This window comes from Onychomys torridus, chromosome 15, assembly GCF_903995425.1.
Source record: "Onychomys torridus chromosome 15, mOncTor1.1, whole genome shotgun sequence".
In the NCBI taxonomy this organism is placed as follows: Eukaryota; Metazoa; Chordata; class Mammalia; order Rodentia; family Cricetidae; genus Onychomys; species Onychomys torridus.
The window spans coordinates 71,286,947-71,312,059 of NC_050457.1; the positions used below are offsets into that span (position 1 = coordinate 71,286,947).

General features: G+C 42.2%; 2 protein-coding genes across 2 annotated transcripts in view; both read left to right on the forward strand.

Annotated features, from left to right (window-relative positions):
* Positions 1–2,080: 2,080 nt before the first annotated feature.
* The window catches only part of LOC118596388 (zinc finger protein 728-like), a 60,784-nt gene continuing 37,751 nt past the window's right edge, over positions 2,081–25,113 (forward strand). The window contains exon 1 of the mRNA XM_036207262.1: positions 2,081–2,131. The gene's annotated coding sequence lies outside the window, so the exon portion shown is untranslated. The remainder of the gene's footprint in view (positions 2,132–25,113) is intronic.
* Positions 3,071–25,113, forward strand: part of LOC118596194 (zinc finger protein 729-like) — a 31,749-nt gene continuing 9,706 nt past the window's right edge. Inside the window, 5 exon segments of the mRNA XM_036206932.1 lie at positions 3,071–3,185; positions 13,062–13,188; positions 13,688–13,780; positions 14,945–15,955; positions 20,015–20,088. Of these exon segments, the coding sequence (XP_036062825.1) occupies positions 3,180–3,185; positions 13,062–13,188; positions 13,688–13,780; positions 14,945–15,955; positions 20,015–20,088 (1,311 nt within the window). The 5' untranslated portion in view covers positions 3,071–3,179.

Sequence of the window (25,113 nt, forward strand, 5' to 3'; positions counted from 1 at the left end):
TCAAAGCAGGACAAGATTAACCACAGAGGAAGGTGGATAACCAAAAGATACATGTTCATGAAGGCAAGGAGAAAACTTTTCCCATATGCACAAGTGGGTAGTAAAACATTTATTTCTGTGGAGAGGGACAAGGAAGTATTTGGATGTATTAGAAATTCATATACTGAAGTTCAGAGATCAACATTCTATAGAGTCACTATTTGCAATATGGCCTCCTGACACAGTTGAGTATGTCTTCAGAGAAGGTATGGAACTATCTACACAGTTCTTGTGCCTCACTGTGAGGGATGCAGTAACGAAGGGGTCTGTAATGTATCTGGGGGAAATGGTACTGGGCCAGTGTGTGGTGAGCATAGGGTCTTGAGAACTGCACTAGCAAGGAGTCAATTTCACTAAAATTTTGCTTATCACTGACGAAAGGATATATCTTTGTAAATAGCTACTGGCAGGTTGTTAACCATTTTTTTTTTGTTTGTATATTTAAATATTGAGAAAACAGTATTACGTCCATACAGCAATTCCTTTTCTAAAGTTCAAACTTGAGATTTTGAAAAAAAAAAAAAGTTATTTTTTTTCCAGAAAAGTTTTCTATGTGTAGCCCTGGCTTTCCTGGAATTTTCTCTTTAGAACAGGCTGGCCTGCAATTCAGAGATCCAACTCCGTTTCTTGACTGCTGGTATTAAAGGCATGCACCACTACACACACTTAAAAAAATCTTAATTATATGTTGTTCTTTCATTTTATCAGTGTGAGACTATGTGTCTGTGTGCAAATACTTTCTACTTGAGTAATAGCAGAGGAGAGATTCTTACAGTCTAGAACTGCTACTACATGTGCCTGTGAGTCACCATGTGCAGGCTGGAAAACCAACTTATATCCTCTGCAAGAACGTTGAACACTCAACTACTGAACCATTTCTTTAGCCTGTAAGCACAGAGATTAAAGTGATTTTGCCAAACATCACATCTAATGTAGAATGTTTCCATGAGAGGAAATTAGATAATCAAGATGTATACAAAAATTGTTATTAGAGGTGTTAGATAAAGTTGTCAACAGGGTCTAATCAAACACATTAGACCTGAGAACTCAACTTCCAGGAGAACTTTCAGGAACTGTGCCTGGGTCACTAAAACCCGGCTGTATGGGCTCCCTTTAGATCCTACACGTTTAGTTTGTACCCGCACCAGGGTAGATCATCCTCCTCCTGAGCTAGACAGACAACCCCACTAGGGAGAAATGGACACTGCAGAAGAGTTGTGAAGGAAGGCTGCATCATCTGTAGTTCCTGTATGACTCAGCACCTTTCCAGGCATGTTTCCATGTAACAGACAAAAACATACATGTGCACACACTCACACACACACAAACAAACATGTGCGCACAGTCACACAATCATATTGGAAGCCTGGCCATGCTCAGAAATGCTGAATCTTAAGGTTGCTGACAATGCCCTTCACTGCAGCACTAGATAGGAGGACAGAGCAGTCATGACCTCATTCTAAACAGACTTGTCAACCAAATGTCCAGGGGACAAGCTGCTTGTTGAGTAGTATCTCAAGGTGAGGAAACTCTTCTGAGTCAAAGGGTTAAACACACTGCCTGGAATAAAGAAATTACTATGAACTTTCCATGGCCTTTGCTCAGAAATAGCTTCCTGTGAATTGGTGTCCATCGTGGAAACATGAAATCTTCCTTGTGACGGGGTTTGTATCTTTGTCTCAAGCATGGACCGCACAGGAATAAACATTACTAAGAAGAGATGGGCATTATCAGTACTCCATGGTTCCAATGTAGCTTCTTCACTACCGTGAGCACAATCAAGGGTCCTAAGAACATATTTCTGATGCCTTTGTATTCCAGGAGGAATCATCTCAGTGTTCTACTTAGCACAAAGGAAGGAAGGTCACGACGGATACCGTTGATGTTCAAGATGATATCCAATATGAACAATGTCAGGATCGAGGAGAGAGGGGAAATTCAATAAGGAATGGCAAATGTAACGCAGAGGGAAACCCTACAATGCAGGATGGACCAGGAGTCAGTGCACACTCCAGTGTGATCCCAGGAGCTGCGCCCCTCCCCTTGGGAGAGGTGCAAAGGAGGAAAGCATGTGCTCAGAGAACACCTGGTGGTGAGTACTTGCCTGAGTTTGTGAAAAGCCAGGGAGAAGTGGGTGAGGTGGTTGTAGACACAAAATTTATGTTTATTGCACAGGCTAAATGGTTAAAGTGTGGACAAAGAATTTATAGACAGATGGAAAGATCCTCAGATGGATTCTGAAAGTTCATTGAAAGTAAATGTCACAGTTCCATAGTTTTCACTGGGTTCTATGATTTTAAACATCTCTGTGGCCCTGACCCACACCCTTCACTATATGGATTCCCGTGTTCATATGAACCCTACTGGAGCTGTGGAGTCTGACCATATGTGACTCACACTGTGTGTCAGCACAGGAGAACAAGGGTTATTTCTTTGTGTTACTGTGTATTAAACCAAAGCCACCTTCATCACAGCCAAGTGCTTTACCATAAGCTAGCCCCCCTGTCCATTCTCTACATTGTATTTAGATATAAAGTGTCTATAAATTGTCTTTGTTAGCCTTGTTTTCTGATTCTTCTGTCTTTAGCGCCTGAGACTCTGGATGACAGGCAGGGTCACCAAGGATGGTTTCAAGAAGCATCTTGAAGAGATGATGCTCAGTCCTACGTTAGCTTCCTGCTTCTTTATTTTTAAGTAAAACAGATAAATCTGAGTTTTCATGCAGTAGTTAAGATCCCATAATAAGTAGAACTGAGCTTTAAAATCACAGCGTTTTAGCAGAAATAACAAGAAAACGTGATTTAAAAAACCCATTACTGTGAAAGGCTCAGCTCATAGGCATTGGGTGCTGGGATCGCAGGACTGCAACAGCCCGAATCCCCTGGGGCCGTCCCCGTGCTTAAGCTTGTTTCCTTCCAATTTCACCTGCACACAGTTGGGCAAGAACCCAGGCACTGTACAAATCAATTTCCGTGTGTTCCCGGAAGTCCTTCGCGCTGTCTTGTGGGAAACGTAGTCCCGATCATTATGACATCACAAGAAGGGTCTTTGGACACCAAACTTCCGCATCAGTCTTCAAACTTCGTTTCTCCCCAAAGTTAGGCGAGCGTCCTGCTCAGCACTGGGCTTGGATCTCTGACATGGAGGTTGGTGCAGGGTGCAGCGCCGTCCTGCAGATCTGAGGGACTGTGCACGGTGGCGGGTCCAGCGTGGAGGGAGGGAGCTGACTTGGGCTGGTTGAGAGGCAGGAGAAGCTGACCTGGAGGTGCTGTGCTGACCTAGGCTGGGACACTGTACCTGGGTTCAGGTTTGACAGGGGAGAGGGCATCATGCCAAAGCCATATGCTGTGAGTGTCCAGTCTCTTAGGACGCCCTGAGTCAACCCATGCTTCTGGTACTTGAGGAGCTTTCCTGCTTGCCTGGGGAAACATGCTCCCTAACTGACCCTAGGTCACAGGGCTGCCCTCAGATTTCTCAGCACTTGTAGCACAAGTGGGGTTTCTGGCCCCTCCTGTATTTAAAGCTGGCTTGGGACTAATGGTGTGAGCGGACAGAAGTTCCTAAAGTTCCTATTTTATAGAGACAGACTGCTTTGTGACGGCTTTGGGATTAAGGGATGTTAGTCCCAATCATTTGGGATAAATGATGGTTTTTAGCACAACTACTTTGAAATGGAACCCTCTGTACACCCCTCTGACCCGAATCCCCATACTCACCCTCCCATGTACTCAGAGTCTAATCCTGTAAATGGTGTGATCCTTGCTCTGCTTGGTCCACAGAATTACCAATGTTATACTGCAAAGCGAAAAATACTAGAGAGCAGTTCTGCATCCATTTCTGTCGGAGCCTGTGTGGTGTCAGATATTTGGACTCCTCAGATGTGAGAGAGGACTTGGTGAGATGAGAGAAATGGACCTCATGATTGCCAGGAGGGGCTTGAATGTCTCTGAAAGGGAAAGGAGAAAGCTGTACATTGTCTTCTTATCTTTTTATCAACAGTGTCTAAACTTCCTCAAACATACTCTGTCACTGAATATGGCTTCCAGGTCCACTGATGCTCCCTGGATTGTTCTAGAAAGATTTGCCCAAGTTTTTGTGCTGTGCTAGAGACAATGAAAGATGAATTTGGAAGGCTGCTGGGGCTCACTGGGGTTCCTCCTGGTATCTTTTATGCTCTTGCATATTTTGCCATCTTTCAGTCAAACCAAGTGTTTGTGCTGGAGACTGGCTCATGACATTGAAGTCTACTCTTACAAAACATGTGCTTCAAATCACCTTGTTCCATCTACTAGAATTCTCAATGAGTTTCTAACCATATATAAAATAATAAACACTTTGTAGTTGATGTTTCTAATCTGTAGGGAAAATAGTAACATTCTGTGAAGTGGGAAAAGCACACTGTCTTGTACATCAAAATCACTTTCTTACAATGTAGAGATGATACAGCACAATGCAGACCTATGATTGAAAGGTGCAGTTAAGTCTATTCTGTGGTTCATCCCTGTCACCTCTGCATTTTGGGGAGGAGTCAGGAAACCTGGAGTTCAAAGTTATTCTCTGCTTCATAGAAAATTCTACGTGAGCCTAGGCTGCATGAGATCCTGTGTTTTTTATTTTTTTAAAAAAAATTCTTAAAAACATTAGTATGTGGTAATTACTTCTGATTCCTCTCACTTCTGAGCACCAGCAACCTGACATAGATCTATCCAACTGATATCTTACCAATTTTTGAACTTTACACACATGCTTAGAGTAATTCTGTTGACTGTATTTGAAATTTAAATATCACTAGTGTCCTTTTGTTAATGACATCACGTGTTGGTGACTAGATGCTAGTGTGCATTTGCTGTGTGGGGGAGGATTCTCCTCATTGCCTTGCTTGACTGTTCCGCAGCAGTTGCAGGGAATGTTAACTGTCTTTGCATATTCATCCCTGTTATTTTCTGCCATGACCTCATCATGCTGTCTTTTCATCTGGATTTTTCCAGTCCGTGCTTCTGCTCTCATCAGGGACTTCCACCATTTGCCCGTTTCCAGCTCTCTGTTTGTCCTTTCCTGATGCAGCTCTCTGGGGTTTATATTCCCACCTGTTCACTTAAAACTTGAATGCCACCCCAAGTCCTTACACCTTCGTCCAATTGTGTCTATAATGCTTCCTTACAGTCAGCCAGGACAGAATTATGGCTCTTCAAATGGTAAATGACAACCACATCTACCACTGTCCTTCACATGTGGTATCGCCACCATCCAGCTAGTAAAGCAAACTGTTACGTAGGATTCCTTTCCCTTATTCAAGGAGGGGTCCCGTCCCCCTTAGTGTGCAGTCTGCCCTCTTCTCCCAAGCTCTTTTCATGTTACCCTAATGTTAGTGTGAGTGACTATGGGAATGGAGTTTCTAGTTTCGACAGACTCTGGCAGTGACCTTCTTATGCTCAACATGTCATTTTTGGAAAACTCTGAAGGGACCTTGTGTTGAGTAGTGACATTCAGTTCCTGGTGATGGCTGTGTACATGACAGAGGCCATGCAGAGAAGATACAATCGGTATTTGGACAGATTTTGATGAGAATCAAAAATGATTAAGGAATAAACCTGAGAAGCACAGGTTGAAGCTATTTTCTGCTTTTTGAGTTAAAATATTTCTGTCAGTGAGTCCAACGACAGTTTTCAACCTTAATAACATATTTTGAGTTGAAAAGGATGTGCCAGTTTGTCTGGACAGACTATAAAACCCTATATTCAGTTGTTCTCTTGTTTGTGGTAGCTATGGAAAAACAAGTCAAATGGAAGAGTCTGTAAGCCTCAATGGTTTCCAGGTTGAAGTCCACATACTGTTTCATTAGGAATAGGCATTAACCATCTGCTGATTAGTTAAAATTAATCTTTATGTTTAGACACCTAAGATTGAAGCTTAAAAACTGTCAAATCTAAAGTCCATTTTTAAAAACAATATTTCCCGATGGTTTCCATTGTCTTTTCAGTGTTGCAATAATATGCTCTCAAAGTAATACCAAATGTGTTGCTGTGAGTAAAAGTATTACCAAATTGGTTAAGACAAGAATAAATGAGTGCCCCTGTCACATTTCTGTGGGTCAAGGTCCTGGGCAGAGACCTGCGAATTGGCTCTTCGTAATGCTTCTAATGAGTTCTGCGATCAGTAGATACACTAGGTCTGAAATGGAAAGTCATAGTTGTTGGAGGCTGATCAAGAATCCAGTCCTGTTTTGCCATCTCTGCAGTCTTACAGTCTCCTGGTAGTCAGGGTTGTCTGGCTTCTCTGAAAATATTCTGAGGCACAAAAAGTAAATACGAGTGTCTTATGACTTCTGCTCTGTTGCAGAGTGCATGGCCAGTCAGCTGTGAGATGCTATGCAGCAGGTCATGTAGAAGATAAGGGAACAAGCCACAAGCCATGTGACAGCACTTAAATAATAGAAGTGGGTTAAGTTATAAGAGCTAGCTAGAAACAAGCCTAAGATTGGCTGAGCTTTCATAATTAATAATAAACCTCTGTATGTTTATGTGGCAGCTGGCAGGTAGGACAGAGAAAAACTCACAACAATGGAGAGTATTTAGAAGAGCCTACTTCTCTACAAGAGCCTACTTCTCCTCAGTGCCTGAGAAAGGAGAAATTCAAGTTTCAGAAACACAGGTGGACACCTGCAAAAACTCCCCCAAACCCTAAGGGTTCACCTACTGTAAGGAAGGTAGAAACACTGTGAGGAGGAAAAAAAGTATCGTGAGGGGGACATGCTGGCAATGCCACAAGGAACACAGTTGTGGCTTCAAGAAAACCAGTAACAGGACCCAGCTCCTGAGCGAGAACTGCAACAAACTGAGGGATGAGTTCTGGAAAATCCTTAGGCCTACAATGAAGTAGTAAACTGTTATCACTCTGATTGATAGAAACTACTCTATGTTGTTTGAGTCTTAGATCGTCTTTTAACTAATAAAACAAACAAACCAAAAAACAAAACAAAACAAAACAACAACAACAAAAAAAAAAACAACTCGCTGCCAGATATTGGGGTAAAAGCTGAAAGATCAGAGAAGCAAAGCAAGCCACAGCCAGCCTCACCTCGCCAACTTCTCAACTGATCCTGGTTCCTCAGATTGAATGCCTCTGAGTCCTCACTCAAAAGGATCTCAGCTGAACTGCTTTAGTTCCTGTTTCCTCACGCCTTATATACCTTTCTCCACCCTGCCACCCCTTCCTGGGATTAAAGGCCTGTGTGTTTCCCAGTGCGGGGATTAAAGGTGTGTGCCACCATGCTTAGCTCTGTTTCCAGTGTGGCCTTGAACTCAGAGATCCAGATGAATCTCTGCTTCCCAAATGGTAGGATTAAGGTTGTGTGCCACCACTTTCTGACCTCCATGTCTAATCCAGTGGCTGTTCTGTTCTTTGACCTCCAGATAAGTTTACTGGGGTACCCAGTATATCACCACAACTCTATGTACATTTTCACATTGCTCTCCATTATACTGGAAACAGACATTTTAATCTATTCTAAGCACAGTGATTTGATTTCATGTTACTTGTTGGTGTGATGTAGTTAGAGTTTTCCTGCCTGGCCCAGTCAGGACAAATCTCTCTCACCCGCCAGTCCCACAGTCGCTCAGACCCAACCAAGAAAGCACACAGAAACTTACATTGTTTACAAACTATATGGCTGTGGCAGGCTTCTTGTTATCTAGTTTTTCTATCTTAAATTAACCCATTTCTGTTAGTCTATACTTTGCCACATGGCTTGTGGCTTACCAGTGTCTTTACATGTTGCTTTTCATGGCGGTGGCTGGTGGTGTCTCCCTCCAACCTTCTACTTCCCAGAATTCTCTTCTCCCTTGTCCTGCCTAAACTTCCTGCCTGGCCACTGGCCAATCAGAACTTAATTTACACAGAGCAATATCCACAGCACTTCCCCTTTTCTTTTTTTTTAAGGAAGGTTTTAACTTTTACATAGTACAATTACATATAACAAAACAATTATCAAGCAAGAATTACAGTTATAATATTAAAGAAGATATCCTATCTATCTTATATTTGTGAGTCTAAGGGTTTATATCTAACTTATCTTTTATCATAATTGAGGAAATTATAACTATCTAGTCTTCAACCACATCAAAGACCTCAGAAGGATATAATATTACCTGAGAACCGGGAGAAGGATGTAAGCATTTTTCAGGAGTCTTGCAAGAGTAGACAGAGACAGCTGGCAGCCTGGACAGTCACCTAATGTTCCTTTGTAAAGTTGGGGCATCTGTCTTCAGCACACAGGGCTAGAGTCTCTCAATCACTTCTCTCAGTGTCCTGTAGAATGTCTGGCAGTTTCCTCTGTGAAGCAGGAAACTGAAGGACCATTTTGTCAAGCAAAGTTCAGTAGTCACCTTTCTATGGGTCCTGCATGTCCAGTTGATCGAGCAGTCCAGGCAAGAACAGTTTCTTGCCCAAATGGCTATTTTTGCCAAGGTGAAGATAAACTCCATATGAAGTGTCTTCAATGCCCATCTGTAGTGGATAGCCATCCCAGCATTGGCCTGGAAGTTCCAACCCCCATTGAGGCTTCAGTAATGATCATGCCCACAAGGCGGGCCAGAGGAGGGAGCGAAAGACCGAGGATCAAGAGGAGGTCGGGCTCTTGGTTCGGGGACGCTGGACGCAGGAGGTAGACCATGAATTTAACATCTGTTTTACATATGGGGAGTGTATCCCATATGTAACTACTGCTTCCTTTATATTTTTAAAGTCCTTTGTTGAAATTGGTTGTAATGTATATGTCATATATGGCTCGGGGTATGTGTCATCTGCTGGCTTCTCATGGATGATAACAGGATAAGCCATTGTATGAGAGCCATTTGGAGATGTTACAACCTGTATGGTCTTGCCCTTCTGCTTATTAGGTCCCTTGTCATGTTTATTGAGAGTTTCCTCCAGGGCTTGTAAACTAGCACCTAGGGTCTGTTCCAGGGAGTAAACCTCCTCTCTTGTAAGGGATTCCAGATTTTTCATGGAATCATGGAAGTTTTTATGTTCTTATGAAACACATGATTCCATGGACCTTATCTTATCAAGTAATGATAATTTTTCTTCCTTATATAGTGTCTGAGTAGCTACAGCTTCACTCTGGAGAGTTAGTGTTCTATCCATTAAATACTCATATTTATTATCAATAAAAGCAATTTTGGGTACAAGCTTGTTTTGTAAATTCTGGTTAGCAGATTCCAGAGAGAGAATCTTTTTCTGTAAGCCTTCATTGCTATCTCTTAAAACCTGTAAATCTTGGTTAGCAGATTCCAGAGAGAGAATCTTTTTATGTAAGTCCTGGTCAGCAGATTCCATAGACAGAATCTTTTTCTGTAAGCCTTCATTGCTAACTTTTAAAGCCTGTATCAGTCCCAATAATGACTCATTTTTGTTCTTACTATTAAACCAGTGTTTGAACACTGTGTGAATTATTACAATGAATGTCAAAATGGTACAGGCCAGATATGTCTTAGGGAGGTCGTATATTTCCAGGAAAATGTCATTCATCATACAGGCAAAAAGGTTTTTAAATTCTTGTGAGGTAATGTTGTCAGCCACATTACAAGAATTACTCAAAATTTGTTAGTCAGTTTTAAGGTGTAAAATTATCAAGTACTTTTACTTGAAAGAAGCTTACCTTTCCGTGGTTTTGGGTGGTGCAGTAGTACTTTTCAGCCAGCAGGAGGCGTTGGTATAGCTCCAAAGCAAGGCCTGCTAGCGACCTTGGCTGCAGCTGAAGGCAGGAGCCAAGGTGGCAGGGAGCCGGCACTCAGGGAGGAGTGGGAATGCCTCATTCACAGCGGTTTTCGCTGGTCTAGGGGCTAAGCTAGGGAAGTGAGACCGGACTAGCTGTTCCCTTTCTCAGGAATGGGACCGTGTAGGCGTCCCCTGGTTAAATGGAACTTTGCAGGCGGGTTTAGGTGCCCGCCAGCCGCCAGCCGGGAGGAGGCTGAGGGAGGGAACCGCCTGGGCCTTTGGAATTTGCCCCACGTGAGCGCCAGATATATCTTAGATAGAATATATTAAGTATTAGACTCAGGTTCTTTAGGATAGTACACCTTTTGGAATGATCTTTGTAACATGCCACCTACCCATGCTCTAGACTTCCCTGGATTTTAATATGTGTTTTTTGCTTGATATTGTTTGCACTTATTGTAATTCCAACTTATCTAAGTCATTATCCCTCATTACTCCTGGACAATATTTGATAACCATCTCTTTGTATATAGTCTTGTATTAGGTTAGAACTTTCTTATTTAGACAAAAGGGGGAGATGTAGTGGATAGCCATCCCAGCATTGGCCTGGAAGTTCCAACCGCCATTGAGGCTTCAGTAATGATCACGCCCACAAGGCGGGGCAGAGGAGGGAGCGGAAGACCGAGAATCAAGAGGAGGACGCTCTCTTGGTTCCGGGACGCTGGACGCAGGAGGTAGACCGAGCAGAGTTCTCCAGAGAACACCGCCAGACTGTGCTATACCTTTGCCAGACCCTGCAACCTACCCCTTCATTTGTAAGTTACCCTACAAAATAAACCTCCCTTTTAACTACGTGGAGTGGCCTTAATAATTTCACCAATACCCATCCTCCTCTCTGAAGTAAAACGGTGCTGCCAGGAGCAGACATGTCTCATTGTCCCGAAAGTCTAAATTTTAAAAGTATTTTAAATGCCATATTCTGTAGGTCTTTGAAGTATTTGAAGATTACCTGTCTATCTGAAATATCTCTATGTATATGTAGAAGACTTAAGTAATATGGCTACGAGTATGATTATCATAGATGACTAATTATTAATCTATTTTTAATTATCAATTACAATTTAAAATGAGCTATACAAACATAATACCTTAAACATGAGTAGAAATATGTACACAGTATAACAAAATTAACTTTAAGTTTGTATCAATAGACTAAAATCTATACCAATGTAAAACATTTTAAATGAGTTGTTGTTCTTTCATCCTATTATATCTATATCATATCTCCTTTTCTTTTTTTAGAAAGAGATCACATTTATAATCAACCTGTTTTAAAGAAAAATATTGGTTTTTCTCTGTCCCACACCAGAGGGCTCTTCTGATTTGGGACACAAGAATCTCTTAACCTTTTCTTTTAGCAATATGTCTGGGTTTAGAGAAGGAGTGAGCCAATTCCATCTCCAAAGCCAGCTTGATAATTTTGGGAATGTGGGCGTAGTTTTTCTTACTACTTCCTGCTGGAGGGGGGGGCGCTGTATCTTATGGGGACACAAAGAAAATTTTAGGATTATGGAGTAGTCCATTAGGGTGAACCTCTGAGCCAGTTGCCTTGAAAGCATTCTGGATGTTGGATCATCTGGGCCATGGTGTCATCAGAGACCTTTCAGGTGGTCTTGGCTGATCAAACCTGATGTATCTTAATCTGGAACAAATCCACAGCCTCTGGCTTTCTGTGGAAACAAAAGCAGAGACTCCTTTCCACAGCAACATATCCTTATATCCAAATTTTGAAGTCAAGGTACCTTTAAAATTTACATATTTGTTTAACTCAACAGCTTTTATGATCAAATCTTTTTCTGCAGTTAAAAATCTCAAAGACAACATAAACCAGATTCTCTGTGTAATATCCATCTTTGTAAGACTGAAATGCCTCTGTGGCTGCTGGCTCCGCCCACCTCAGCTTCCCAACATGGCGGTGGTACAGTTTACTGCCAGCTCTGGGTCTGGAGCCATGTGTACCATCAACCATCTGAAGCAGTTCTATCAAAGCAGCGCATAGCCCAGAAACCTTTTTTTTTTTTTTTAAGTCACAAAGGCTAAATCCACCATGCAGCAGAGTAAAGTGCTGCTTGTAGATTCCTCATTCCCTCCACACTACAGGTCAGGCGCATACGCCAGGAACCCGCCATAGTAGCTCAAACCGGCAGGCTGCCGCTACCTTGAGAGAGACAACTAGGAAACTGTTTTTAGCTCCGGTTTAGAATCTTTTTTCTCAGGTTTTAGGTGGAAATTCTTGCCAACACGTTGGGCGCCATTTGTAGTTGGAGTTTTCCTGCCTGGCCCAGTCAGGACAAATCTCTCTCACCCGCCAGTCCCACAGTCGCTCAGACCCAACCAAGAAAGCACACAGAAACTTACATTGTTTACAAACTGTATGGCTGTGGCAGGCTTCTTGTTATCTACTTCTTCTATCTTAAATTAACCCATTTCTGCTTATCTATACTTTGCCACATGGCTTGTGTCTTACCAGTGTCTTTACATGTTGCTTTTCATGGCGGTGGCTGGTGGTGTCTCCCTCCAACCTTCTACTTCCCAGAATTCTCTTCTCTCTTGTCCCGCCTTATACTTCCTGCCTGGCCACTGGCCAATCAGAACTTAATTTACACAGAGCAATATCCACAGCAGTGTGAGTTTGTCCTTAGTAATAAATACTAAGGTATCTGAATAGACTTGTACATATCTAGGATCCATTTACCAATGCAGCCATGACAATTGTGATAAAGTGAATGAGAATGGCCTCATAGGCTCATATATGTGAATTCTTACCAGGGAGTAGATTATTTTCTGTGCATAGTGGTTTTTGCTAGTGTGCATGTCTAAAAGATTGTCTGATCCTCTGGAACTTCAGTTACAGAAAGTTGTGAGCAGCCGGAGGGCTTCTGGGAATCAAACCCAAGTCCTTTGAAAGAGCTGCCAGTGTTTTAACTGTTGAGCCATCTCTCCAGCCCCAACATACTGTTTTGTAGATGCACTTATTCTCCACTTCATGGTTCTTAAAAGTATCATATACATAGGAGTTTCTAGGCTCTTCCACCATTCATTCTGTTTAAACATGAGTCCTGTGTAACATCACATTAGTACATCAGACATATTTTAGAGATATTACCTACTTATATCAGCTGCATAGCTCTAAATCTGGGTGCCCTTTAGATTTGTATGCAGAAGCACATATGCCTCTTTATGTAATTACTGGCAGTCTTAATCAACACAATGTGTGATAGTCATTTTTTTTTTCTTTATTTCAGGACATGCTATCATTCTGGGATGTGGCCATTTACTTCTCTGCAGAGGAGTGGGAATGTCTGGGCCCTGCTCAGTGGAATTTGTACAGGGATGTGATGCTGGAGAATTACAGCAACCTTGTGTTCCTGGGTGAGGATCACTTCTATGGTGAACTCTTAATCAACTGTCAGCATAAAATTTGCTTCTTTTGTTCAGTATCTCATGGGAGCTTGTGCTTCCAACAACGAGGTTCATAGAGCTACTTTTAAAGAAAATTAGGGCAATTCTTAGAACTGTTTCATTGCTTATAACCTTTTGTTGGCTTTTTGTTTTGATTTGTTCCACGTATTCTCCACATCAGTGGTTATGTTAGAAATTAAGTAGCAGAAACACGGGCATACATGTTGTAGAGAATGTCACTCTTTTCAGTTTTAATAGTTTTTCCTTGTAAATGAGTGGGGTGGAACTCAGGACCTGCAGGCCTTAAGCACCTCCTGAGGATTTTGATGTGCCTATCACAGAACACATGAGGAGGTAATTCTCTACAATCCTTTGTGTTATCTTCTCATTTCCTTTGCACACAATCCTGGAGAGGGCACGTTATTCCCAGGAGAACACACTAACAATGTTGTCCCCTTTCCACAAACAGGTCTTACTTCCTGTAAGCCATACCTGGTCACATTTCTAGAGCAAAGACAAGGGCCTTCGGATGTGAAGAGACAAGCAGCTGCCACACAAGCAGGTGTGTAGGAATGAGGGGACAGAGGACAGAGTGGGAGGCCAGAGATCCAGCAGACCTAGGTCTTGCTATGTGCATTGAGATGTGATGTCCCGGTGGAAATAATTTTTAAGAATCTCCCTTTCTGTCTTTTGCTGTCAATGGAAGATGTCTGTCGGATGTTTGTGATGCTTTGAGTCTCACAGGATTTGTTCTTCTCCCTTCAGGTCAGCTTGTGTTTACAACACCTCCAGAACTGTCATTTTTAAGTAAACTTAACTTATTTTTCATAAATTTTCTCAGATATTTATTCTCTTTATAAAATATATACAAAGCTTCTTTTTTTTTTTTTGGTTTTTCGAGACAGGGTTTCTCTGTGTAGCTTTGCGCCTTTCCTGGAACTCACTTGGTAGACCAGGCTGGCCTCGAACTCACGGAGATCCTCCTGGCTCTGCCTCCTGGGTGCTTTCCTTAAATCCTTGAAATACATAATTTATTACTTTTATGGACAATCAGTCTTCTTCTTATGTAGTTCAACCTTCCAAAACTAAAAGTCACACCTAGGAGAGATGTCTATAGCGTATACATGTACTTTCCAAGCTTCACTATTATTGACTATTATACTTTTTGTTTATCTGGACATAAAATTTCTATATTTTTCAATGGACTCTTTTTCATTAACATAACGCTCTTCAGGGTTTTCTTGATTGTTGATGTCATGCCTTCCTTACATGTTTGATTTTGATTAATATTGCTTAGTTTCTATGTTCTATGTTGTCATGATCTTATTTCAGTGCAAGGTTACACGATTTACACCGTGTGTGTGTGTGTGTGTGTGTGTGTGTGTGTGTGTGTGTGTGTGTGTGTTTTGGTTTTTCGAGACAGGGTTTCTCGGTGTAGCTTTACACCTTTCCTGGAACTCACTTGGTAGCCCAGGCTGGCCTCGAACTCACAGAGATCTGCCTGGCTCTGCCTCCCAAGTGCTGGGATTAAAGGTGTGCGCCACCACCGCCCAGCCCTAGTGTGTTTTTTAATTAGTTTCCACTGAATACAAGTGTAGAAGTTTGAATGTAGCTCATTTATATAGAAAAATTTAACTATGAGTAAATGTCTCCATTTTGAAAATAATTGTTATAAACACAAAGTATATTGCTCTGCTTTTATCTGTATTCAACTTTTACTTGCCAGGAACAAGATGCTGTACGTGTACAGACTGTGGCAAAGCCTTTAATTGGAACTCACACCTCATAAAACACCGGAGAATTCATTCGGGAGTGAAGCCCTACAAGTGTGAGGAATGTGGGAAGGCCTTCAGCGCTCCATCTGTGCTTTCTGCACACCAGAGAATTCACACAGAAGAGAAATCCTACAAATGTGAGGAATGCGGCAAAATGTATTATTATTCCTCAAAGCTTAAGGAACACCAGAAAAGCCACTCTCAGGAGAAACCCTACAAGTGTGAAGTGTGTGGTAAGGCCTTCAGGTCCTCCTCGCATCTCTCTACTCATTTGGGAATCCATTCTGGAGAGAAGCCCTACAAGTGTGAAGTGTGTAGCAAGGTCTTTAGAACTCCCTGGCAACTTTCTAGTCACGTGAGAGTCCATTCTGGAGAGAAGCCCTACAAGTGTGAAGTGTGTGGCAAAGCCTTCTCTACTCAGTCATACCTTACTCAGCACAAATTAGCTCACACCGGGGAGAAACCTTACAAGTGTGAGGAATGTGGAAAACTGTTCTTCTGTGCGAAAAACCTTAAGGAGCATCAAAGAATTCATTCTGGAGAGAAACCCTTCAAGTGTAAAGAGTGTGGCAAAGACTTCAGAACGTACACAGCACGTTCTAAACACCAGAGAATTCATACTGGAGAGAAGCGTTACAAGTGTGGGGAATGCGGGAAGGCCTTCCACCAGTCTTCTGGTCTCAAACAACATCAAAGGATTCATCTGTGAGAGACAGCACACAAGTGTGACCAATGCGCCATGGCCTTTTGCACTAGCTAAGAACTTTTGAAACACCTGACAATTCATACTGGCGAGAAATGCCGCAAGTGTGAAATGTGTTACAAGCTGTTTAATCAATGTTGTAATACTCTTCAACACAAGGTAGTTCAACTTCAGGGAAATAATTCAAATGGTAAAATGTCCATAAAATGTCTTATACTTCTTTGGATCCTAAAAGATATAAAGAAAATTCATTCTGACTAGAAGCCCTCCAAGTGTGGAGAATATGGTAAAACCTTTGGAAGCATTCAGACTTCACCCAGCACAAAAGAATCGATAGTGGAGGACAGCTATACACATGTGAGGAATGTACTGAAGAGCTTTACCAGCCAATCAATGCTTTCTGACCTGAATTTTTCATGGAGACAAGCAGCACAACTGTGGAGGACGTAACAATGATTTTAAAGGATCCTCATACCTTAAATAAAAGGAAAGCACTCATACTGAGCAACAACCTTACAAATGTGAAGAATACTGAAAAGCATATTCAGCCCTTGTTGAACCTCAAGGAAGTCGCACATGATAGAGTCTCTGTGAATGTATAAGATATGGCCATGTGCTTAGCTGCTTTTTATTCTAAGAATCGTAGGTTTCATGTTGATAAGGAGCACTGCAAGTGCCAAGATTGTGGCAGTCTTTTTACCTGACGCTCATATCTGAAGTGTCCTCAAAGTGTCCCCAGAGACATCATAGTAGAGGGAAACTCTACACATCCAAATGATGTGGAAAAACTTTAAAAATATTTTAATCGCCAGGCGGTGGTAGCGCACGCCTGTTATCCCAGCACTCGGGAGGCAGAGGCAGGTGGATCTCTGTGAGTTCGAGGCCAGCCTGGTCTACAGAGCTAGTCCAGGACAGGCTCCAAAACTACAGAGAAACCCTTTCTTCAAAAACAAAAACAAAAAATTTTGATCACCATCAGCACCAAAGAATCTGCATTGATGGGTAGCTCTACAATTCAGATGTCCTATTTATTTTTGTTCTCAATTTCACACAACCAAGCAGTATGTGATGGAGTCTCAATCTGGATCTGATTGGCTGTGACCATGTCAATGGGGGTATTTTCATGAATATTCACTGATATAGGAGAATCTAGAACAATTGTGATGATGCCAGTGCACATTGGATGTTCCACTCCTGAGCAGCTGGCCCTGATAGTAGCAGAATGCTGGTTGAGCTGAAGCTGAAGGGTACAAGCCAGAAAGTAGCACGCCTTTCTTGTTCCCACATCACTTGCTGCCTTAGATTTCTGCTGTGTTCTCCTGCCCTGGCTTCTGTGGATGATGAAGTGCAGCCAGTGATTATTTCTCTTCTCCCCTAAGTAGTTTTTGTTGTGGTGTTTATCACAACAACAGAAATCAAACTAAGGCAGTAAATAATAAAGAACAGTGTAGTTGGCATCTTAAAAGGTCTTATTAATTAACTCAAACCTGAGGCCAGGTATTGGGGTGAATGCTGGAAGATCAGAGAAGCAGAACAAGCCACAGCTACCTCACCTCGCCAGTTCCTCAGTTGATCCTGTTTCCTCAGATTGCAAGCTTCTGGAGTCCTCATCCAGAATGGGTCTCAGCTGAACTGCTACCAGAAGCCTAAAAGTTTAATCAGCCAAATGCTTCTTGTTTCTGGTCTTCCACGCCTTATATACCTTTCTACTTTCTGCCATCACTCCCTGGGATTAATGGCATGTGTCACCATGCCTGGCTGTTTCCAATGTGGCCTTGAACTCACAGAGATCCACCTGGCTATGCCTCCCAAGTGTTGGGATTAAAGGCAGGTACCAACACTGCCTAACTTCTGCTATGGCTTGCTCTGACCCATTTTCTAGCCACCATTTTTGGTTCTGTATCTAGTGGCTGTCTGTTCTCTGACCCCAGATAAATTTATTAGGGTGCACAATATTTTGGGGAACATAATACCACCACAGAACAGTGTTCCACTCTTCTTTATATCCTAGTTATCATCAGAGCCTATGTACTGGAAAACAACATTCTAATAAATGATGCGTTGAGACTGATAAGGCCCACATGCCAGATGAATGGGCTAAGTCTCAAGTAAAAAAAGCTGTGACATGCACCATAGTGCCTTGACCCAGAGGAGCCTGAAACTGGACCCCCAAGATGACAACTGCCAATGTAAGACCCAGGGCCAAATCAAGAAACACCACAATAGCCATAGAAGCAAAGCCTACCAAATAGCCCACACATAAATACCTCAGCCTTTTGTTTAATAAAGGAGCTTGCTTGCAACTTCCCAGAGTCTGTGTCGTTGACTCTGTGTCTTCTCACCCCCTGCTCCCAGGGTACCTAGGTTGTTAGAGCCAGAACAGCAACAATGAGTGAATTCATGTGAAATAGAGACCTTCCACATATGACTCTGGCAGAAACTTTTGTCCAACATGTTAACCTCATAGGGCAAATTATAGCAGAAAGCATCATGTAAAGTCAAATTGTGTAGCAGAGTCTTGTCATCCCTTATGAATATAATGAATATAAGGGAATTAATGTGGGAAACCAATATTGTCAAAGTGGAATGTTGAAAATCATGAAGTATTGCTTGGAATTAATAAAACATTGTTTAATGTGATAGAAACAAGTCATAGATATCACAATCATTCAGACCACTGGGTATTTATCTTGTGGATTCCTTTTACTGTTTTTATTAAGAGAACCTGTTTAGAAATGTCAATACAGCATTAAAATGTCCCAGTAATATTGTGCCTGAACAATGTGAATTTTTCATGCTTTACAATGTTATCTAGATAAAATTGGAGACTTTATGATTTGGTGTATAAGTATTTACAATAGTTAGTTATGTCTTATTTCTCAATGTGCAAAGCTCTTCATTTCTTCTGAATAGTATTGCTTTGATTACTAACAAGTGGCCAATTCAGCTGTATTTAAGATTGTCACTTCAGTCTCTGTGACCCCATATAAGCCCAGATTAGTTGATTCTGTGTGTTTTATTGTGTTCCTGACCCCTATGGCTCCTACAATCTTTCCTTGCCCTCTTCAGCTGGATTCCCCCAGCTCTGCCTAGTGTTTGGCTGTGGGTCTGTATCTGATTCCATCAGTTGCTGGATGATGCCTCTGCTTCAAAAAGGGAGGGACAACATGCCTGAGCTTGTTAGAAGCCAGGGAGAAGGAGGTGAGACAGCTGTGGCAGAGTGGACACAAAAACTGAACTCATTACACAGATAAATTGTTGAAAGCATGGAGAAGGAATTTGCAGAAAGATCCCCAGACTCTGGAAGTCCATTGCATGTAAACCAGAGATCTGTAGATTTCACTTTATTCAATGATTTTAAACATCTCTGTGGCCCTGACCCACGTCCTTCACCGTATGGATTCCAGCTGCAGAGTCTGACCATGTATGACTCACACTGTCAGCACAAGAGAACAAGGATGATGATGATGATTACTTTGTTTTGTTTTCTTTTGTTTTGAGACAGGGTTTCTCTGTGTAGCTTTGGAGCCTTTCCTGGAACTCTGTAGCCTAGGCTGGCCTCGAACTCAGAGATCTGCCTGCCTCTGCCTCCTGAGTTGCTGGGATTAAAGGTGTGCGCCACCATCACCCAGCTGGATTATTATTTTTATTACTGGGTATTGAACAAGGATTATCTCTTTGTATTACCTGGTATTAAACCAAAGCTACCTTCATTATAGTTAAGTGCTTTACTCTAAGCTAGCCCCCCTGTCTGTTCTCTACATCGTGTTTAGATATAAAGCGTCTATAAATTGTCCTTATTAGCCTTAAGTTTTCTGATTCTTCTGTCTTTAGCGCCTGAGACTCTGGATGACAGGCATGGTCACCAAGGATGGTTTAAAGAAGCATCTTGAGGAGATGATACTCTGTCCTGCATTAGCTTCCTGCTTCTTAGTTTTTAAGTAAAACAGATAAATCTGAGTTTTCATGCAGTAGTTAAGATCCCACAATAAGTAGAACTGAGCTTTAAAATCACAGCGTTTTAGCAGAAATAAAAGAAAATGTGATTTTAAAAACCCATTACTGTGAAAGGCTCAGCTCATAGGCATTGGGTGCTGGGATCGCAGGACTGCAACAGCCCGAATCCCCTGGAGCCCTACCTGTGCTCATGCTTGTTTCCTTCCAACTTCACCTGAACACAGCTGGACAGGAACCCAGGCACTGCACAAACCACTTTTCCTGTGTTCCCGGAAGTCCTTCGCTCTGACTTGTGGGAAATGTAGTTCTGACTACGATGACATCACAAGAAGGGTCTTTGGACATTGAACTTCCGCATCAGTCTTCAAACTTCGCTTCTCCCCAAAGTTAGGCGAGCGTCCTGCTCAGCACTGGGCTTGGATCTCTGACATGGAGGTTGGTGCAGGGTGCAGCGCCGTCCTGCAGATCTGAGGGACTGTGCACGGTGGCGGGTCCAGCGTGGAGGGAGGGGGCTGACTTGGGCTGGTTGAGAGGCAGGAGAAGCTGACCTGGAGGTGCTGTGCTGACCTAGGCTGGGACACTGTACCTGGGTTCAGGTTTGACAGGGGAGAGGGCATCATGCCAAAGCCATATGCTGTGAGTGTCCAGTCTCTTAGGACGCCCTGCTGCCGGTGTCTACCTGTGTATCTGGGACTGGAGGGCTGGCTCAGTAGTCAAGGATTGAGAAGCTTGGAAAGAACCGGGTTGCAAGGGCAGGATGGGTATGTCACTGCTGCTGTCTGAGTTGCTGAAGGAAGCTCACTTTCCTGCTTGGCTGGGAAAACACGCTCTCCCTAGGGGACCCTCGCTTGCATGGCTGTAGTCAGATTTCTCAGTACTTCTAGACCATGTAGACACCTAATTTCTCCTATACTTTATGGCTGGCCTATTACTCCCGGTCTGAGCTCACAGAGGTTTCCAACGTTCCTAGTTTCCAGAGGCAGAGTCCTGTAAGGGCGGTTGTTGTATGAGATGTTAGTGTGTCGTCCCTCCTCCCCCCACTCCCACCCTCCTTTTTTTCAATGATTTGTTGTGGACGCCTCTGGTGGAATAGGAATCCCTGACGTGCACTCCTGTGACTTGAACCCTTATTATGTGTAGCCATATAATAATCTTGTAATTGGTATTAACCCGCCATTGTACAATCCACATATTTACAGATTTTTAAACTGCAGAGTGGAAGGGACTAGACGATACTGCATCGATTCTATTTGATACTTTCACCTGTGAGAGAGGGTTTGGTGTGATGACAGAAATGGATCTCGTGATTGACAGGAGGGGGCTTGAATATCTCTGAAAGGGAGAGAAGAAACGGTCCTGCTGATCTGGCCAGCTGTACCGGGTCTTCTCATCACACACTTAATTCCGTCTCTTCACTTTATCGACAGTGTCTAAACTCCCCCAAACATACTCTGTCACTGTATGTGGCATCCCATCCACTGACGCTCCCTGGATAATTCTAAAAAGATTTGCCCAAGTTTCTGGGCTGTTGGAAGGGTGTGGCTCACTCACGGTCCTTTGATTTGCATATAGAAGCTTCCTCCTTGTGTAAAAACTGCCGCTTTAGTCTTAAAAGGAAGAGGAATAGTTTACTCTGGAGCAATTTGAGTGACCGTGCCCAGGAACAAAGATTTAGATTATCCCAAATAACACTTTCCAACGCGGAAACACTTTCATGGGTTTACAGATAAAAAGAATTATTAAATTTAAAGGCAAACTTAAAATATATTGGTGGGTACCGCAGAGAGGCAGGTGCTATGAGATGGAGAACCTAGTCTATTTAAAATACTACCTGGTGACATTCTTGGCTTTTCAAAAATGGAAGCTAATGTTCTGCCAAGTCAGTGGATCTAAAAGTTTCTTATCTATTGTCATCAGCTATTTGGTCCGCTACAGAGTTTCTGAATGTTTCTGAAGGGTAAAAGTAGCCCAAGGTAAGGTAACTACTCTTTGAATCTGCAAAATTCCAGTCTCTCCACAGTTCTGAAATTCCACATGGTCCATCAGTTTCTGCAGACACAGACTCCTCCCAAGAGTTTTTGGCTCTCAACCAGACAATCCTCTTATCAATAATTTTCCTCCACAGCCCGCCCCCCATCTCCTGTGCTCTTGCATATATTGCCCTCTTCAGTCAAACCAGGTGTTTGTGCAGGAGACTGGCTTATGACATTGAAGTCTACTCTTAAGAAACATGGGCTTCAAACCACTTCGTTTTTATCTACTAGAATTCTCCGTGGGTTTCTAACAATATATAAAAATAATAGACACTCCCTAGCTAATTTTTCTAATCTGTAGGGAAAATAATAACATTCTGTGAGGAGGGGAAAACACACAGTCTTGTACAACAAAACACCTTCCTTACGATGTAGAGACAATACATACAGCACCATGTGCATGTATATCCTACAGGCCCCGAGTATTTATATATATTTTGAATTGAGCATCTTCTGTGGCTCATCCCTGTCATCTCTACATTTCAAGGAAGGGTGAGGAAACCCCAGTGTTTCCTCTGTCATCCCCTGCTTCATAGCAAATTCAAGGGGAGCCTATTTCTGCTTTTGAGTTAAAACATTTCGGTCAGTGAATCCAAGGACACTTTTCAAATGCAGTAGCATGTTTTGAGTTGGAAAGTATGTCTCCACTTGTCTGGCTGGCTCTATCAAAAACTGTATCCAACTGTTTTCTTGTTTGTGGCATGCAGACAACGAAAGAATGGAATAATCCTGAGAAGCATGGGTTCAAGTCATTTTCAGCTTTGGAGTGAAACATTTCTGTTGCTGAGTCCAAGGACACTTTTCAACTTCCATAGTTATGTCCCTCCATAATTAGTGCCCCAGTGTTCTTCCCAGTTTCCTTCATGAAGTCATGTACATCCTGAATTCTCTGTGTTGGTACCCTCCTACTGCATCCCTGCAGGAGTGTTTGTGACTGCCATGGACAGTAAAATAACCTGGCAGGGGAAGCGGGAAGGTGGTTCTACCCAACAGAATTCAGTAGCAGCTGTTGGTTCAAGTGTTAGGAGTGTGATGTCCAGGTCTTTATTTTAGGCATTTTTGTTTGTTTGTTTTTCGAGATAGGGTTTCTCTGTATAGCTTTGCGCCTTTCCTGGAACTCACTTGGTAGCCCAGGCTGGCCTCGAACTCACAGAGATCCGCCTGGCTCTATCTCCCGAGTGCTGAGATTAAAGGCATGCACCACCACCGCCCAGCTATTTTAGGCACATTTATGCACAAGCACAATTAGATGAAAATTCTTCTGGTGATAATTAACCCTGTATGCACAACAAAGCATACGTAAGTCACTTTGAGGAAGAAAGTAACCTAAATACAGATTATATGTGACTACAAGGATACTCCTTGTAAAGTCTATACAGATAAATTCTATAGAAAAAAAAGTTCTATAGTAAGAAAAAGATGGCTTTTAGAATGGATGAGAAAAACTAATTTATAAGGATCGGGAGGAAGGTCTGTAGCAGAATCAGCTCTAGCCACACAGATAGAACAAATGTCAGCAGACTTAAAATCTGTTCTAAGCTTCTGGACAGAAAACAGGTTATGCATTCCTTCCCTTGAAGAAAGAGTCCTGTATGCTTTAAATTCCAGACTCCTCAAGTACATATGTGCATACAAAGACCTCTGTGCCCAGTACATATTCCCACAAAGGTCATTTTTTACTTTCCTGGTTTCTGCAGTTACTCCAGGCTATGTAAAAAACATATGAAGATTTAGAGCTAGGAGCCTGAGATGACAAAGGGCATGCAATGTTTGCTTCGTGGATCTGGGCTATCTTACTCGATATGATCTTTTCCAGTTCCATCCATTAACCTGTGGGTTCCATTTTCTTTACAACTGCAGAGTGTTCCATAGTGTATATGGACAACATTTTCATTATTAATTTGTCAATTGAGAGATTTTTTTTTTCCCAAGACAGGGTTTCTCTGTGTAGCTTTGCACCTTTTTCCTGGAACTCACTTGGTAGCCCAGGCTGGCCTTGAACTCACAGAGATCCGCCTGGCTCTGTCTCCCGAGTGCTGGGATTAAAGGCGTGTGCCACCACCACCCGGCTGAGGGATATTTGTGTCATTTCCATTTCCTAGATATTATGAATAGAACAGCAGTGAACATGGTTAATCAGCTGTCTGTGGATTGAATGTCAATTGTAATATTTTGAAATAGTACAAAGATTAGTAGAGTTGGGTATATAGATTTATCTTTAGCTTTTTGGGAATTGTCTGTAGATAGACATTTCTTGTCCTGACCATCCAATCCCTGTCCTGGTAGCTGCTTCCAAATTACCACACAGAGACTTAATATTATTTGTCAATGCTGAACCAATAGCTCAGGCTTATTAATAACTGGCTATTACATTTAAATTAACCCATTTTTATTAATCTATGTTTTGCCATGTGGCTCATGGCTTTACCTGTCCTCTAGCATGTCTTGCTTCCTGGGCAGCTCACTGGCATCCTCTCCTGACTCTGCCCTCCTTCTTCCCATCATTCAGTTTGGCTTTCCTGCCTAACTTCCTGTTCAGCTACCAGCCTGTCAGCTTTTAATTAACTGATGAGAGTAATACATATTCAGAGTGTAGAAAAGGATTTTTCCACAGCAATTCTCTTTCCTGATTTCCAGAGTGGCTAATAGTTTGCAATCCCACCAATAGTGGATGAATATTCCCTTTTTCCCACACCCTCTCCAGCATTATTTGTTAGTTGTTTTGTTGATCTTTGCCATTCTGACCAGGGTAGGATGAACTCTCAAAGTTGGTTAGATATGGGCTTCCCTAATTGCTCAGCACATGAATAGTTTTTGAGATAATTCTCTGGCATTTTCGTCCTCTTTTGAGAACTCTCTGTTCAGGTCCCAGGCCCATTTTGTTTAGTTGTTGTTTTGGACTCTTTGTTGTTTGAGTTCTTCGTATATTCTGGAGTTTACTTGTCTGTCAGATATAGAGGTGACAAAGGTTCTCTTCTATTCTGTGGCTTCTTCTTCACCTGATTGATAGTTTCTTTAGCTGTACCTAACTTTGTAGTTTTATGAAGTCCCACTAATCAGTTTTTGGCCTTAATTCTAGGGCAAATCAAGGCCTATTCATAAAGTCCTTTTCTATACTGTTTCATGCCTGATGCTGCCTATGCTTCCTCCTGTCAGTTTTAGTGTTCAGGTTTTCACCCTTTAGGTCTTTGATCAGTTTCTTGTTAGATTTTCTATACAGTCATAGATCCAAACCTAATTTCAGTCTTCTGCAAGTGGACATCTATTTTCTCAAAAATATTTATTCAAGATAATTTCTTTTCTCCAGTGGATATTTTTGGCATCTTTGTAAAATTTAAGTGCCTGAAGTTATTTATGCTCATGTTTAGGTTTTTTATTTTGTTTATTCATCTGGTGTACATATCTGTTTGTTGTGATGGTTCCTTTT